The sequence below is a fragment of the Plectrocnemia conspersa genome, unplaced genomic scaffold (genome assembly GCF_051122295.1).
Source record: "Plectrocnemia conspersa isolate PC_06_02 unplaced genomic scaffold, ASM5112229v1 ptg000005l, whole genome shotgun sequence".
Lineage (NCBI taxonomy): Eukaryota > Metazoa > Arthropoda > Insecta > Trichoptera > Polycentropodidae > Plectrocnemia > Plectrocnemia conspersa.
In genome coordinates this window covers 15319563-15336006 of record NW_028277169.1, presented here as the reverse complement: position 1 = coordinate 15336006, position 16444 = coordinate 15319563, and the positions used below count along the sequence as shown (strand labels likewise).

Below are 16444 nucleotides of genomic sequence, written 5' to 3'. Positions count from 1 at the left end.
AAGCTTTTATGAGGTGTGTGTCATCGATACACGTGTAAAACACACGCACTCATTGATAGCCAAGTGTAATTGCGCACTCATTATATTAATTCAGAATTAATTTATTAAAAAATCTAAGTCTTGTGTTCTTAAAATATTTGCATAATTTCATTTATATTAAAAATATAATTGTTTCACTTTTTAATACATAAAAGTAATATTATATATACATAGTATTTTATTTATCATGTATATTTCTTCGGATTTTTTAATAGCTAATTTATATTAAACCAAATCAAATATACCTATGAAAGTGTCGTAGAAAATCAGGCATATAATCGTAATGGTGCAAATATGGCAATAATGGATTCGTACCTGGATATCTTCACCGAGTATATACTCGGTGAAGATATCCGGACCTGACCATTCTTTTGTTGGAGTACTGCTCAACAGTTTTAAGTTCATTTCTATGCTTCAGCCCTATTGATTCCGTTAATGGATGATCTGTATTGATCAAATGATTGATACATAATAGGGACGTTGGACTACACATATTCCTTGATGGTATATAAACAGTGGTGTAGTTCTATAAAAATAAGTTCTATTTAGGGTAATTAATGAGATTTCAATGTATGTAAACCTGGAGATGATTACCCTAGTTGTTTTATTTGCTGTGTTGTAGTTGAGTTTTGCAGTGTGCTGTCGGCGACTATTCAATTTAGCTCAAATAAATAAAAACATATTATAGCGACTCCATAGATAGCAGCACAAGTCAAGAGACACAGAGCACGCGCGTCCAAAGTCCCGCGAACCTAGCAGCCGTCGAGAAGTTCGCTCGTATTCTTAGGTAGGCCGCACACTAGGCAACTTGGCTGCCGCAGTCAGAAAAGAACAGAGACAGTGCAGAGAATTGTATTGGGCTGCCAGAGTAGACCGCGCACTAGGCAGCCAGTCACCAGTCTGTGCGCACTTGTAGCCAATAATTATCGACGCATTTTGTCTATTTCTGCCATTTATATATTTAAAAAATAACGTAACAAAGTTGAAAATGGTATGAAGTGCATTTTATTGGTACAAATGGAGCAAAACAGTAGTAACAAGCCAAATTATGCTGTATAAACTGCTGTAGTTTTAATACAGATTTTCATTTAACTTTTCTGAAAAATTGCCTTTGTAGATATATCCTATATATTTTTAGTCAGCTTAATTCTTTTTTTGTTCTTCCCATCCATCTATAATAGTTCGACGCAACAGGCACTACTGGCTGGCTTGGCTGCGGCAGTCAGCTTGCCTAGTACGTGGTCAGCCTTACATTCCTCTCCAACGTACGGGGTGGGGATACGGCTTACTCGCATGACGGTGTATATAACGCGGAACAAAACCGGACTAGACTAATTTACATTTCGCCTCCTGTTACGCGTTACCTCCAAGAAAAGCGATCGAAATTCCTAACATAGCTCAAAAAAATCATCAAGACTGGAAAAAAAACTGTCAGTATTTTAAAAGAAAAATTGAACTTGAAAATGAAAATGAACAAAACAGCAATTTTTGCTTCTCAGAATAAATAAATAAATTTAAATGTTTAAGGAAAATAACAATCGTTTATGTATATATAATTTTAGATATGTGTTACCAAGCATTTTACATTAGGTATAAAAAGGCCAAAGAGTATTGATAATAAATTTTTATTTTTTAGTCAAACATTATTCAAATGTAACATATTTATAAGATATGCCAAAATAAATTATAATAGTAAACAAAGTATAATATGTATATCATAAAAAAACAGCTTAATTGCATAATTTTTAAGTATTTATCTATATTTAGTACAAAAATAATATTTTAATATAAAAATTAACACAATAAACCTTTATCATTTATGCATCAGCATTATTTTGATTGGATTGATTTGATGGTTTTTTGAAATTTGAAGCTATATTTTTAACGTTGATCATTTTCTCTTTCAATAATACGAGTGTTTCTTCTCTTTCATTGTTTTCTTCATCTGTGCTTAAAAGCTTCAGCACCAAATCTAAAATTACATTTATAAATGAATATATTATGAACGACTTGATGATATTTAATTATACAATTACCATGATAAGTTGAAAGCTCTTTTTTCTGTTCGTCTGATAGATATGGTTTCAAGAAAGTCAAAATATTAGACACCTGTCTTCCTGAAGCGTGCAGCATAGTTTGAGTAGCAACGCTAAAAATAATCAACACGGCCAAATGTAGAACCAGAGGTGGATCTTCGCACGATTCCATCTGTTCTAGCAGTCCATGTTTATGAGTCAAAATCAACGATCTATCCTTCTTTTTATCGACTTTCTTTAAAACCATGCTACATGCTTCTATGCAGGCTTCGGCTGAATGCAAAAATATTTCGATACTTTGACCGATGAGACTTTTGTTCAAAGACAACAGTACGGCTTTGTACTCGTCGCTGACTTCGTTGACCATTTTGTTCCTTTGCTCCGTAGTAAGAGTGTCTGCGGTTTCAGGAAGACCGCATTCAACGGCAGCATATTTAAAAAATTCTGATGCTATATCTCCTCCGAGCGATTTTAACAAATACTTGATGAACTGCTGCTGCTGATCGGGCGAGAACATTTTAATTCCTTTCTCGTAATGTCTTATATCGTTGATTAAAACATTCAATTTGTCTTGAAGCGATGAATGAGTCTGCCGCCTGATTTGAGATGTGTTTTCTAAAGTGGCTTCAAATAGAGTTTGTGCCGCAGATAAACCAGCTTTGTTTACCAATCTAAAAATTATAATCATGAAATTATTACATTGAGTATAAAAATATCTTATATTTGATTTAACTTACGGATGAATGTGTGCAGCGATATCAGTACATAAGTATTCAATACCCTCGGCTTCGAGCGGTGGATTTAAAACCTTTTTTAACTCTTTGACTGATACAAGCTCAGCAGTGGATAAGTTAGGTTTCTTTTGTTGCACAGAAGAACCATCGTCCGAATCTGAGTCTTGAGCGGCTTTAGTTCGCGAATGCTTTTTAACTGATTTCGTTTTAGTTTCACGTCCTTGAGTACCACCGCCGATTTTGCCTCCGGTAGCTTTTCTGCGTCTTTCTTCGCGCCGCTCAGCTTTAGCGTCCACATGGGTTGCTAATTCAACATCGAGTGCTTTAACGTTGGATAACTGTCGTTCAGTGTACATCTTTTGATATGCTCCCGATTTGACGAATTCATCGGCTTTCTCATTAGCCAAATCAAAGCAAGGAATTGCCATTTTATCAATCATGTGAGTGCTGATAACTGAAAAATAAATAAATTCAATAAACTGATTTGTATCAAAATTAAATTAAATATAATTACCAGTCGTTCCATAAACAAGCAGTGTTTTTTGGAGAATAGGAGTTATAGACTTCGCTATGAGATTTTCTATATCATCTTCACTGATGACTGAAGGTAGCAGTGAGGATATATCGACATATCCTTTGCTCGTATTACATTCTTCAATCGCTATGCTAATTTGTTCTAATATTTGATTACCGACTGCGCATGACTGTAAATAGCTTATATCTTCGTTAGCGAGCGTTCGCTTTACGAACGCTTTAGCTTCAGATATTCCCATTCTGGCTAAATCTTCATACTTTAAATAACCGCTACGTTTATAGGAATTAATAACCCAATCGGTTTGCGATTTGCTGTAAACGTGCGGTATATATTGCGCTCCGACTTGCTTTCCAGTCACAGTTCCACTCAAAGATATGTCTCGCATTAAACTGAAAAATACTCTTTCAGATATATTGCACTGATTCAAAATCGCCGCTATCGGAGTCGGCCTCGATAATCCGGTCAAAGCTCCTCTGATTTTTGCTTTAGATCTGGCTACGAACGCTTCCGTGAAGAATATCCTCGGATCTTCCGGATCTTGCTTACCGAATATGTTTTTTCCCAGTTTCTTTTCCAAGACATTATGCAATAAAAACTCGGCCGGTAAATCGTACGCCAATGTCAATTCGCTGACGTTAATCTGTCCGTTTTGATTCAGGCGTTCGTTTATCTCAGTCGAGATTCTCGTGATGTAATTATCGTCGATAAGCTGACCTAATATGAAATTTATACTAGAATTGGACTGACAAACGTCTCCGATTCGACTCGATATTTGCGAAAATTCAACGTTCAGCTCTTTAGCCAAGTCGACCAGATTTATTCGCCCGCCTCTGAAGTACAGTTCATCTTTGATCTCGCGCGAAAGCTGCTGCGGTGTAATATATTCTTTTCCGTCATTGGTGAAAATCACGTCGAGCAGATTCAACTCGATCAATTTTGTGATTATCTCCACGCAGTTGCGATCGGATAACCTGAGAAATGAGAACACATATATTGACAAAATAATGTTTACAGAGCGAAACATATGTTTCGGATTTGTTATAAGAGTTAAGGGTATTCGATTATAAACTAGAGTACCTTTGAAGGGTAGAGCTTAGTTGAGCCTTTTGAAAATCAGCAGCTAGCCGCTTAACTTCATCCCAATCCGCAGTGGCAGTCATCTTTCATAGACGAAAATTTAGCGGAGATTTGACAGTAGAATAACGCGTGGCAGTGCGCATGCGCAACTATGACGTTTGAGCCTTTCGTTTAAAATTGCACAACCGTAACATGCTAAATAATGTCCATCACCAATTTTACCATAGTCTAATTCTTATATAGATGAGAATATTTCAGCTTATAAAATAATAATTTTATTGCTATTGTGGGGGCCCATTTATATATGTATAAGTTTTATTGTGGCCAGAAATTGCCTCCCCAATGGTAGCACTGACTTGACGGACTTGTTGGACATTGACAGATAGACAGCGGCGGTGCTGCCTCATTTACCATGCATTCGTTACTTTATTAATAACATGTAAACTAAATAATATTTCAATAAAATCAATCTGTTTCTAATTGCCATCCGTCCGCCGAAATATAAATAAAATTCAGTCTGAAAAATATTTTATATTATTAGGGTGTCCAGACGTACTTATTTGAGAAAGATTGTTCTCCTCAAAAATTTTGCCCTTCTTTGTCCTCCTTGAACAAATATTTCCGAGATGGCCATTTTATTTTTAGTTTCTCCCTTTGATATTTTCAAAATCTGGTCACCATAATAATATTTTAAATATATTTTTATGAATGCTTTATGTGTTAAATTGTATATATTTCTGAATATAAACTGTCACCGTAGTTTTATAGGTGGCTTCCTTAAAATCTAAAATATGAATATTTATTCTTATCTTTTTAGGAACGGTGAACGGTTACAGTTGTTTACATTACAAGGGGCGCGCGCGCGACGGCACGCGTTCGAACCCTTGCGGGTCTGCTGGTAGAGAGAGCGAAAACCGTCACAACAATGCTACTCCAGCGCCGACCAGTTTTGGCCATAACAAATCTATATTGGCCCCCATATCTTCATTCAGAAAAAATGTGGAATGTTGTTCAAAACCTCGTAGCTCTCGATTTAATATTTTGTCTGAAATATCTTTGTATCATAGGATTCCAATTAAACAAACTGTAGAAGGATTGATAATACCATAAACAACTTAAATTTAGAAAAAATGTTACCAAAAGACGCTAAGGAGTTTCGAGTTTTTATAATGATTTATATTGTCCACCAGTGCAAGATCAATTGAAGGATAGAACGTGCAGAGTTTGCATATTTTATTTTGCTTCTAGCGCATTGCTGAACAAGCATTAATTAATGCATAAAGAAATTCAAGGCATCACGAAAAAGATTCGTCCAATCCGAATTGCAGCAATATGGCAACAAGAAATGACAACTCAAATGAAAAACGATGATTTTTATTGTTTTAGTGACGATGACCTCGATTTAAGTAAAGTTGAAATAGTACAATTTACTAAAGATAAAGGTAAACCTTACATGGCAATTACACTTGTTAAAGACCGATTTGAATCTCATTGGCCAGATTAACAGTAATTAACTTGAGTGGGGGGGGGGAGGGTGAGCTGAATAAGTCTCATTCTTATTAACGAACTCTATGCTGAGGAACAAGTGTAATTTAATTCTATAGATTATATTTTATTTATAATGTGAATGTTTTATTTTATAATCTATTTTTCTTAGCACCACGGTACAAATTTCAATAAATTGTTTATTATACTTATAAAGTGAGATTTTTATTTTTACGGGAAGCTCCCGCTAAAATGGTCGTTCTTGTACTAATTGTTGGAAGCCGCTTAGTTCAGTGTCATATTTTTCAGCAGCAGATGTTAGAAATAAAACAATTTTAAATAAATAAGTGTTACATATGAATGAACATTTAATTGAACCAGGTTTTATTTTCCAATTACGCAACTATACGTTGGCGACGGATAGTAATAAGTGACAGTTTATCGAATGTTATAATTGTATCGAATGTTATAATTACATGTTGAATTGATATAAATAATAAATATTAGAGACCAGCGAACGAAGCACCGCCGGTCATCGATTTCCCGTCGAGATCCATCAAATACCACCTAGTTTTTCCCATAATGAATAAATAAATAAATAGCCCCTCGCCCCTACAATTCTAACCATGCTTTTGAGAACGTAATTAAAACAAGATCGTCAAACTCGTAAAAATTATCGTGAAAACTTAACAAAAATACATAAATAATACATTTATTCAATATAATGGTATGGTATATTTTTGTTGAAAAGTTTATTGGAATTATTTTTAATTCAGCAAAAATATTTTTTTGTCTTAAACTTTTTACTGATAGTATATATTTTTAATGTAAAGTAGTATTTCGACGTTTAATTATTATTGTTTTATTTTATTAAGTTAATTATTAATCTTATTCGGAGGGAATTTTGAATTATGTAAACACAGGTATGAATTTATTGTTGTTGGAATTTGACAGCTGGTGCCATGTTCGGCGTTTGACATATTATTCAATTAAATAATGTCTATTGTGCCACAATTGAAAGTACTGAAGATTATCATAGTCGGAGACTCCAGCGTCGGCAAGACATGTCTCACCTTCAGATTCTGTCATGGGAAGTTCATGGACAATCCAGAAGCTACCATCGGCGTTGACTTCCACGAAAAAACCATCCAAATTGGACCGGAGGAAATCAAAGTGAAGATTAAAACAATCTACAATATCATTATTAATTTATAGGTTGTGTTGAAATTTTTATAAGTTTAATATTATATATTTTGTTTCAGTTACAAATATGGGATACAGCCGGTCAAGAGAGGTTCCGCAAATCGATGGTACAGCACTATTATAGAAACGTTCATGCCGTTATTATCGTGTATGACATTACCAAAATACATACGTTCAATGTTAGTAGATTGTCATATCAAAATATTTAACCTCTGTGAACTGTAATGCTATTGTTTTATTCGTGAATAGTCGGTCAAGCATTGGGTCGAAGAGTGCAACGCCCACGGATTGGGCTCTCACGTGCCAAGGATCTTGGTCGGCACACAGTGCGATAAAACTAATCAAAGAGTCATCAGAACTTCGAGCGCACAGCGTCTGGCTGACTTACACGGAATGCCAGTAATTATTATTTCAATATAAAATATTACCTTATATATCTAATTAAAATACAAATGTTTTGATTGCTTATAGCTGTTTGAAACGTCGTCGTATCTAGATTCAGAAATGGAGACCGTGGACGCCATTTTTATGACGTTAGCGCATAAGTTATATAATCAACGACCTTTCAGAGTTGTATCGACTGAAGAAATACCTGATCAAAGTATTTCCTTTCAAATCAAAAACTCCTATTTTGTGACGCGTAATAAATGTTGTTGATTTATTATGATATGATTAACAATACGTGTTAGATTAATTCTCTTCAATGTGATAGTTTTTTATTTATACATAAAAAAGAGGCACTGATATTGCTACAAAAACAAATGTAAATATCTCAATACTTATTTTTAATTAAAATCATATTAAATTATTAATAAATTTAAAATTAGTTTTACATATCTGTCTTGCCAAAATGACATTGTTACTGTGATTCAGAGATATACATTTGCTATTTATATAATTATCAAATATTAGAGATCGACCAAAACTTCTTTATGTTGTAAATACGAGACAATCCTATTATTCACTTTTCATTTTTTATATGTTCATAAAACTCATGTTAATATTGACAAGTTATTAACTTACAGATTTTTCTATTGATTTGCTGTACTATTTTAGTTTATATTAAGATCGAAACTCCATTATTTAGTCAAAACCGAAACTAAATACTCGGTCGATCTCAGCATAAAATATAACATAAATATTCACATTTTTTGTGGCAAAATTCGTACCTCATCTTTAATATAATAAAATATACATACAACACTTTTACAATTTATAGAGATTAATATAATAGAGTAATAAGCAAGACTAAGCTTTTTTACGCTATTGTGTATCTCCTATTTTTGTTATTGATAAGTCAAAGACTGAATTGAAGTTTATTCGAATTATTCATTTGCGTATCAATAAAAAAATAGTACAATTGAAATAGAAGTAAAAGTTGACGAGTCGAACAAATATTTAAAAACTAATACTCATTTAACACTAACTAGCAGCTAGTTTTCTGTATAAAATTTAAATTGCTCATTAGACCGGGTCAACTTTTTTAAAATTGAAATGTAAGATGGTTCATAAATTCAAATTTGTACCAATTCCTTTAACATATCGATTAAAATGAATATCGAATCAAATATGTGATATAAATACATATAAATGTTAAGCTAAATTTACAGGTTAATGTGTTTTACTTTTATTTATAATGTATACGGTGGTTAAAAAAAATCAATTTTAAATTGCTGATTTCATGAACTGTTAATGCCAAAGAAAAGTACTAAAATAAAACTTAATTGAAGACCTTTGTATAAATTTACATTAATTGTTTACGAGATATCTCTCAATTGTATTAACAGCTCATGATATATCTAGATATTCTTTTTTAAATAACATGTGCATGAATATTGAGCTAAGAGTTTAGGCATCTACTTTATTCACAATTTATATCTTATTATAAAAATGGACCAACATTGTGTCTATTTTTTTAGTGCAATTGGGTCATCATTTTATAACTATATATTTGAGTTATTTTCATATTATAATATTTTTATAAAAAGTGTTTTTTAAAATATGTATATGTATTATGTACATAATAAATAGTTTGTGAAAATAATCTATATGAATTTTAATCTAACAATTACAATTTGAGTTAGTCTCACTAAAAAATTGTTCTGGTGCAAATTTCTATGTCAAATATAATTAATAAAGTACCTACAACAAATTAATTCAAAAACTCGCTACACTTATGGCAATCTATGTAAAAGTGAATGAAATAAATTTCTCATTTCAAGAAATGATGCAGTACGTTCATTTTACTAAATTTACAAGATAATGAATGAAGAAGTTACCAGTTATTCAGTCTTAAATTATGTGAATCAATGTGGATTACTGCAGCAAAAACAAACCACAAGGTTAGTAGCTTCATTATGCTGTTGAAGAATTTGAATGCACGAAAATCGTGCAATGGAATATACATACTTGGTTATGAAGGCATTGAATTTATACACTTGTGATTGAAGCAACTATAATCGCTTAATATGACTTTAGGGATGAACGTTTCTCTCCTGTAAATTTAAATCGCACTGAAACAACCCGTCATTATACGCAGTGACAATTATTATTAATTTATTATCGTGCTTAATTTTTACGAATATTGACACCCAACGCCTGGCCTTGAGAGACGGTCTCTCTGGAGGCAAATAAAGTTCGGTATAAAAACCTTGATGTGTGGTGAGTTAAGATTTGGTGATTACGACAATAGCAATTTTGTACTCACTGATCAATAGTTCTAGTTCTCCAGTTTTATTTCGGAGTCTGCGTGAATTCCATGTTAAAACGTTGAAGCCCGCCTTAGAAGAGCACATCAAGATAGTTAACCAATGATCTTTTTTGTTATATATCTACTTACATATGCCATCGCTTTATGTGAGGTCCCGTCTTTCCCCTACGCTATTTACAAACTAAAATAATTCTTGAAAACGACATATGTTGAAGTTTTATAAATAAGTATTTCAACCAGTGGCGTAGCTATGGGGGGGCGGAGAGGGCGGGCCGCCCCGGGCGGCACTTGCTTGGGGGCGGCATATTCGCGATGGGATCGTCTACTGTGGTTCTTATTGGTTACTTATATACATTTACGAATAACAAGAGCTTAATAATAACCAATTTATTATTTTAAGAAATGCTGATTTTATGACCCTACAAAAAATGTATGGGAGGGGGGGGCGGTAATTTTAAGGGTCGCCCTGGGTGGCACATACCCTAGCTACGCCACTGATTTCAACATATGCATAGTTAATGTGTAAAAATATATTTACTTTTTCACCTTATGGAACTGCATTTGAGAAATAAAGTGTGGAAGGATAATATATAACTGGCAATATAACGTGGACGTGAAAGCTAGTGTAAATATAAAACCTTATTTAGGACATTATTTATTAAAAATTATGTATGCATTTTACATTAATTGGAAATAATTTGTAATTATTAAACATGCAAGATATTCTATTCCGAATCAGATCCACTGCGAGCTGAAGAACGAGACGATCCCGATCCACTTCTTGAACGATTAGGTGAACTCTAAAAAATTAAATATACGTAAATAAAGTCTTTATATAAGTGAAAAATATGAATATCTACTTACATGTCTTGAACCACTCTTGGACCTCGCTCTTGAACCGCTGCGTGATCGTTCCGAGCCACTTCCAGATCTCGATCTGGACTTCCTAGAACTAGCGTTTGATCTCGCTTCCGAATTGGCTCTGGATTTAGAACCAGATCTAGATCTAGATGCTGATTTAGATCTCGATCTAGATCTGGATTTCGATTTTGAGCTGGCTTTAGAACTAGCTCGAGATCTTCGCGGGCTTGCTGATCGTTCTCGAGAGCCTCTTTTCGATCCTGCTTTGGATCCTGATTTAGAACTAGATCTTGAGCTGGCCCTCGAGCCTGCTTCGGAACCGGATCTTTGCCGAGATCTCGATCTGGATCGACGAGGTGATCCTTCTCTCGAACCGCTCGGTGAATTTGACCTTGATTTTGATCTATAATAGATACGGTCGTTGATTTAAAATTTATTAACAATTGCAAAAAAATATTATATTACCTTCGTTCTCCAGCTGCCTCTTGTTCTTCCTCTTCGGGCTCAATCTCTTCTTCGTCCTCCTAAAAATAAATTTAAGTTAATAAGAATCTATAACATCATGAAAGTTAATAAGTATGTAATCGATTATGCTTACTTCTTGAGGAGGCTCGAGTTGTTTCTCTCGTAATCTTTGCATGCGGAAATCATATTCTGAGAGTGGACGATGTCGCACGACGAGTCTTGTTCCACCCGGTCCTCCGACTCCAGCTCCGGCGCGCGCTCTTCTTTTGCTCAATCTGACGCGTGTTTCAAGCTCATTATAATATGCATTACCGTCGCGAACCACCTGTTAATTAAAACTTAAATTATAATTCATTCATTTTCTTGACCATACTTTGGTAAAATTAACTTTTTTAATACTCGTTTAGATAATATATAAAAAAAAATCATTGTAGCTGGTAATTTTGCATGCTATTTCACACTTTGTGGTGGGCACTTATTTATACCATAAATTCTTTAAATATTATTTGAATTACATAAAATAAAGGTTCATGGCACTTTTAGGTGCCCAATACATACTGGCGATTTTCTTGATGGCATTTATAGATGTCATTGCGTGGAGAAAGGATTAATGAAATTTTTATGATTAATTATATTGAATCATGCTCATATCAGCAATTTTTGTTTTTTGTAGATATATATTATTATTAGTATTTGTGAGTGGATTTTATATTCGATTTTGTCTCTTTCAATGGTGGTACTGTAGAGTGATGTTGAAATTAGGCCTATTGTTCAAAATTGGAAGCAAAAATCTGATTAAAATAATAGTGAGTGTCAGTGAGGACACAATATCTCAAATAAGCAACATCACTTCATATTGGATAATTATAACAAATAATGATTTCAATATTTGTCAGGTGATAAAAGTTCTGGATACTTATTGATAATTTCATTCGGAACATATGATTTGAATTATTAATAAGAATTACTTGGTTATAAGTTTAATTTGTTTCTTCAATACGTAAGTTTTGTTATTTTTTTATGGCTATATGTGATTCGTTAAATATAATATAAATTATTTTTCCCAACAAAGATTTGATAAAGTAAATTATACTTAGGAGCACAAGTTGATTCAATTTGATAAATGATAAATTAAAAAAAACAATTTTTAAATCGATTCATACATGATTTTTCAGTGTTACATACCAAGAAATAGTTTTCTTCGTAGCCCTTGGACGCTTTACTTTTAACGTTCCAATTGTACTCTCTGGCCATTTTATATTCATAAGACGAATCATCATCATACGGTTTACCGTCTGCGACATCTTTCTTCTTTTGAACTAAAGTTTCGTCCGTAGGTAAGAAATATGCTACGAACTGTTCACCGCTTTCGTCCATGACACCTCTTTAATGCAAATTAACAAATTGAGTAATATATATATAGTATTTTTGGTTACAAAAATGAACATAAATATAATAATACCTGATCATAGCTTGCGACATCTGTTCTATCTGCGCTGATATGGATTTTTCCTGAGGAGCTGGATCGGAATCGAATATGACTTGAGCGCAGGGATATTTCCACAGCATAAAATCGGGGAACACGGGTAAAATGTCGACGGGTACGACCCCAGGTTTGCTGTAATGCTTATCAATGGGTATTTTGTTATCGTCGAACGTTTTGTCGATGGCTTTGATTTGACTGTCACGATCCATGTATAACGTTTCTTCTCCGAGATTCTTCTTGACGTTGTAACCGACTTTGGCTTCCACCTATACAACATAACGTAACTTAGATACTGATCGAATAAGAGATATCGCTTAATATGAATCACCTTTTCCATGGTTTGAGGTTGGAAACGCGTCTGTTCGGTGGAAATATATTCCGACCGTCGCAACCATGACACGCTTTTGGCATGATGCCTCGATCGCTTCGAATCCTGAGGCGCGAGGACATCTTCTTCCAACAGTTTCTCGTCGGCCGGGTCTAATTGTATATTATTCTCGTTCAAGTATACATCTTTGTCGACGAGATCTATGCTGACGCCGAGGTCGTGCTCGGTGAGGATTTCGAATTTGTAATTCCTCTCGAGGGACGTCGGGTTATATTGAATGAAGCGGGTCGGGTCGAAGGGATACTTGATGAACTTCAAATCGAACGGAATGTCAGGTAAGGTGTTGCAATACTTAACCCTACATATCAAGTCTGACCTGTGATGCCAAATTTAGCGTTAGCGTATCTCTAAACGTGATCATTTAAATATATGAAAGAGCATGTTTAATGTATATCTTACTTTCTGTCTGGACCTTTCTGAGGCTGAGTCGGCCTCTTGTCGCCCGTTTGCACGGTCGGCGGCATCTTGACAGCCACAGACTACAGAGTTGCCATACTAACTAAATATACGCACCAGTTACTATTACTACCTCGGTATTTTATATCTAGTGATTTTCCCATTGCAGTTCTTATTCTTTCAAAACAAAATATTTCATCGTGTTTATGTTTCTACAAATTTTAAGTGCATTTATCGGGTCTATATTTTTATAATATCAAATTGGTTTTAATATATACAAAAAAATAAAATTAACTTGATGGTTCTAAATATGAGAACCTAGAAAATTGAGTTAGTTGAATCGCAACCACAGATAACAATTCGAGATCTTGCATAAAAATGTACGTTAATAATTAGTTCTAAACAGCTAAAAACAGAAAAAAGCTTGACAAATGGGTACCACGCTCATAAAATGAAATATATATGTCAGTGTTACGCAGAACATCCATATCTCTCTCGTATTGTAACATATAATAAAAAGTGGATCGTTCACGTCAGGAAAAAAGTGGCCTGCAAATATGGTTAGAAAAAATCAAGCCCAAAATTTGAACAATTACAGCTTAAGTTATTGTCAAAAAGTCAATAAAACGTAATTATTTTGCACGACAATCGATTTAGATGACGATGGGCTTTAAGCTATTTCAATTGTAAGGCCCCTCTAAGGGTTCATTTAAACAATACAAAATATATAAAAAGTAGAATATAATAATAATAATAATAATAGTAATATTATTAATAACAAAATACTAAAGACTATTGCTAAATACAGTATGTTGTGATTAAAATAGTTTGTAAATATATTATAACTATTAATTAGCGCTGAGAAACTTATGCAATAACCGACCTTTATATATATTTTTAGAATAAGTAATTAATATTAAGTTTAATGTTAATTTAAATAAATCATACATATAAAAAATAAAAAAGTTTTTTTCTAGAATAAATCATAGCGAATCATAGCGAAATCAGCCAAAAGCTCATTAAGCTTTGTTTGTCTAATTTTGTCACTCGCAGCAACCTCTCCTGGGCCATTGTGTTCTTTCTTTTATTTTAATTCTTTCAGGTCTTGAAAAATATCATTCTGCTGAGGCGGCTTCCGTAAATGATGTCACAGGACAACGGCAAAATATTTAACTACATCAAAGCAACATTTAACATTTGAACCGTTTACTAAATGTATAGTTTTTTATGCATGTTTGTTTGTTATGTAGCGGGGCGAGAGGGGCGAGAGAGGGGGAGGCGAGCGACGGAGCGTGAGCGGTCAGTCAGCGGTCAGCCGCTACGTCAACAAGACGTACGCCCGCCCAAACTGGTGACCCGACGCGACGCGAGAATGGAGTTCGAAGCGAGCGGCGGTTTTCCGCCATTTAACATAGACAATTGTGAATTATGGTTCGCGCAGATGGAAGCTGTTTTCCGGTCTAGGAAAGCGCTTACCGAGAGCGAAAAATTCGACGTGCTAGTTGGCGGACTGCGCGGAAAGGCACTCGCTGCGGTCGCGGATTTGATACTCGCGCCGGATTCCGAGTTGCCGTACACGACGATAAAGAAGCGGCTCCTCGACGCGTTCGCACCTTCGTTCGTAGAGCGGCTACGAAAGATGCAAAAGACGCCGATGGAGGGCAGGAAGCCGTCGGAGCTGCTCCGCCAGATGCGAACTTACGCCGGAAGCGCGATTCCGTCGGAGCTGGTCAGCGACACGTGGGTTCGGAAACTGCCCGAACGCGCACGCGCCAGCGTACTCAGCCTCCTGGTGACGCACGCGACAGTCAAAGACGACGCCAGGCTGGAGATGGCAGCGAAGTTGGCCGACGCACTGCTCGCAGAGGGGATGGAGGATTCTCGCGAAAAATACGTCGATGCGGCAAGCAGTGGCGGACGGCGCGCACCGCAAAACAAGATGGCGGCTGAGTCGGCGCAGACGCCGACGGAAACGACTTGTGCTGGTTCCACCGCACGCACGGAAGCGCAGCGAGACGATGCCGTCCCCCGTGCGCTTGGAACAAATCCCGAAGAGCGGCGGGAAACGACAGCGAGAGTCATTAACGGCGGAAAACGACCTCGAAATATCTCGCCGCCTTATCGTCATCGATAATCGATCGGGGGGACGATTCTTGATCGACACAGGCTCGGAAGTGTCGATTTATCCTAGCCGCGCAGCCGACGTCATCGAACCCACAAGATACGAGCTCTTCGCGGCCAATGGAGCCAAAATCAAGACATACGGCCAGCGAACTTTCAAATTAGACTTTGGGTTAGGAAGAGCGTTTGTATGGAAGTTCGTTGTGGCTGACGTTACTAGGCCCATCGTCGGGGCCGATTTTTTGTCGCATTTCCACCTCATCGTAGATTTGAAACGCGCGACACTCACTGATGGAGCCGCTCGCTCTACGACGAAAGGGAGATCCATTGGACGAAACGCTGCGGAGGAAGTCCATGTTGTTTCCGACCGGTCGCAGTTCCACGCGCTGCTCACCGAGCTCGCGGAAATAACCCGACCCGACGGACAGCCAAACGCTCGCGTTAAGCACGATACCGTCCACTACATAACGACGGCACCTGGACCGCCGGTGACTGCTAAGCCGCGACGCCTTGACACCAGGAAGATGCGGGAGGCGAAAACCGCTTTCGACAGGATGGTACGTGATGGCATTGCCCGGCCATCGAAGAGCAGCTGGGCGTCCCCCTTGCCCCTCGTTCCCAAGAAAGACGGAGAATGGCGCCCGTGCGGAGACTATCGCGCGCTTAACGCACGCACGGTACCAGACCGTTACCCGGTGCCGCACATTCAAGACTTCGCAAGCCAGCTAAGTGGTAAAAGAATATTTTCATCGATAGATCTGGTGAGCGCGTATCACCAGATTCCGATGGCAGCCGAAGATGTGCAGAAGACGGCGATTATCACGCCGTTCGGGCTCTTCGAATTCCCTATGATGTCATTCGGACTTCGAAACGCGGCCCAGACTTTCCAGCGGTTCATCGATGGCGTT

The 16444-nt window shown here is 36.3% G+C and overlaps 3 protein-coding genes across 3 annotated transcripts; 1 reads left to right on the top strand and 2 right to left on the bottom strand.

The window, feature by feature from the left end:
- Positions 1 to 1648: 1648 nt before the first annotated feature.
- Positions 1649 to 4558, bottom strand: Ufl1 (UFM1 specific ligase 1). Its single transcript, XM_088185965.1, has 5 exons — positions 4422 to 4558; positions 3324 to 4315; positions 2813 to 3263; positions 2076 to 2746; positions 1649 to 2011 (listed from the first exon to the last, which is right to left on the bottom strand). Exons 1-5 carry the CDS (start codon positions 4502 to 4504, stop codon positions 1857 to 1859), a joined length of 2352 nt encoding a protein of 783 aa, XP_088042091.1. The 5' UTR covers positions 4505 to 4558; the 3' UTR covers positions 1649 to 1856.
- Positions 4559 to 6801: 2243 nt separating this feature from the next.
- LOC148234928 (ras-related protein Rab-33B-like) lies at positions 6802 to 9152 on the top strand. The gene is made up of 4 exons (XM_088185672.1): positions 6802 to 7079; positions 7169 to 7288; positions 7359 to 7508; positions 7581 to 9152. The coding sequence occupies exons 1-4, from the start codon at positions 6903 to 6905 to the stop codon at positions 7764 to 7766; spliced, it is 633 nt and encodes a 210-aa protein (XP_088041798.1). The 5' UTR covers positions 6802 to 6902; the 3' UTR covers positions 7767 to 9152.
- A 1305-nt stretch (positions 9153 to 10457) lies between these two features.
- On the bottom strand, positions 10458 to 13520 carry atms (RNA polymerase II-associated factor 1-like protein antimeros). The gene is made up of 8 exons (XM_088185653.1): positions 13419 to 13520; positions 12960 to 13335; positions 12608 to 12897; positions 12331 to 12529; positions 11279 to 11470; positions 11146 to 11204; positions 10684 to 11083; positions 10458 to 10619 (listed from the first exon to the last, which is right to left on the bottom strand). The coding sequence occupies exons 1-8, from the start codon at positions 13481 to 13483 to the stop codon at positions 10545 to 10547; spliced, it is 1656 nt and encodes a 551-aa protein (XP_088041779.1). The 5' UTR covers positions 13484 to 13520; the 3' UTR covers positions 10458 to 10544.
- Between the last annotated feature and the right edge of the window lie 2924 nt (positions 13521 to 16444).

What these genes read in the sequence shown, in the direction of transcription:
- Ufl1 (XM_088185965.1), bottom strand. Translation starts at nt 4,504, where the DNA reads ATGACTGCCACTGCGGATTGGGATGAAGTTAAGCGGCTAGCTGCTGAT. An exon ending in GCTTGTTTATGGAACGACTG is followed by an intron (nt 3,264 to 3,323) that starts GTAATTATATTT and finishes TTTATTTTTCAG; the next exon opens with TTATCAGCACTCACATGATT. An exon ending in ATCGCTGCACACATTCATCC is followed by an intron (nt 2,747 to 2,812) that starts GTAAGTTAAATC and finishes TATAATTTTTAG; the next exon opens with ATTGGTAAACAAAGCTGGTT.
- LOC148234928 (XM_088185672.1), top strand. Translation starts at nt 6,903, where the DNA reads ATGTCTATTGTGCCACAATTGAAAGTACTGAAGATTATCATAGTCGGA. An exon ending in TTGGACCGGAGGAAATCAAA is followed by an intron (nt 7,080 to 7,168) that starts GTGAAGATTAAA and finishes ATTTTGTTTCAG; the next exon opens with TTACAAATATGGGATACAGC. An exon ending in CTGACTTACACGGAATGCCA is followed by an intron (nt 7,509 to 7,580) that starts GTAATTATTATT and finishes GATTGCTTATAG; the next exon opens with CTGTTTGAAACGTCGTCGTA.
- atms (XM_088185653.1), bottom strand. Translation starts at nt 13,483, where the DNA reads ATGCCGCCGACCGTGCAAACGGGCGACAAGAGGCCGACTCAGCCTCAG. An exon ending in ATGTCGCAAGCTATGATCAG is followed by an intron (nt 12,530 to 12,607) that starts GTATTATTATAT and finishes TTTGCATTAAAG; the next exon opens with AGGTGTCATGGACGAAAGCG. An exon ending in ACGAAGAAAACTATTTCTTG is followed by an intron (nt 11,471 to 12,330) that starts GTATGTAACACT and finishes TTTAATTAACAG; the next exon opens with GTGGTTCGCGACGGTAATGC.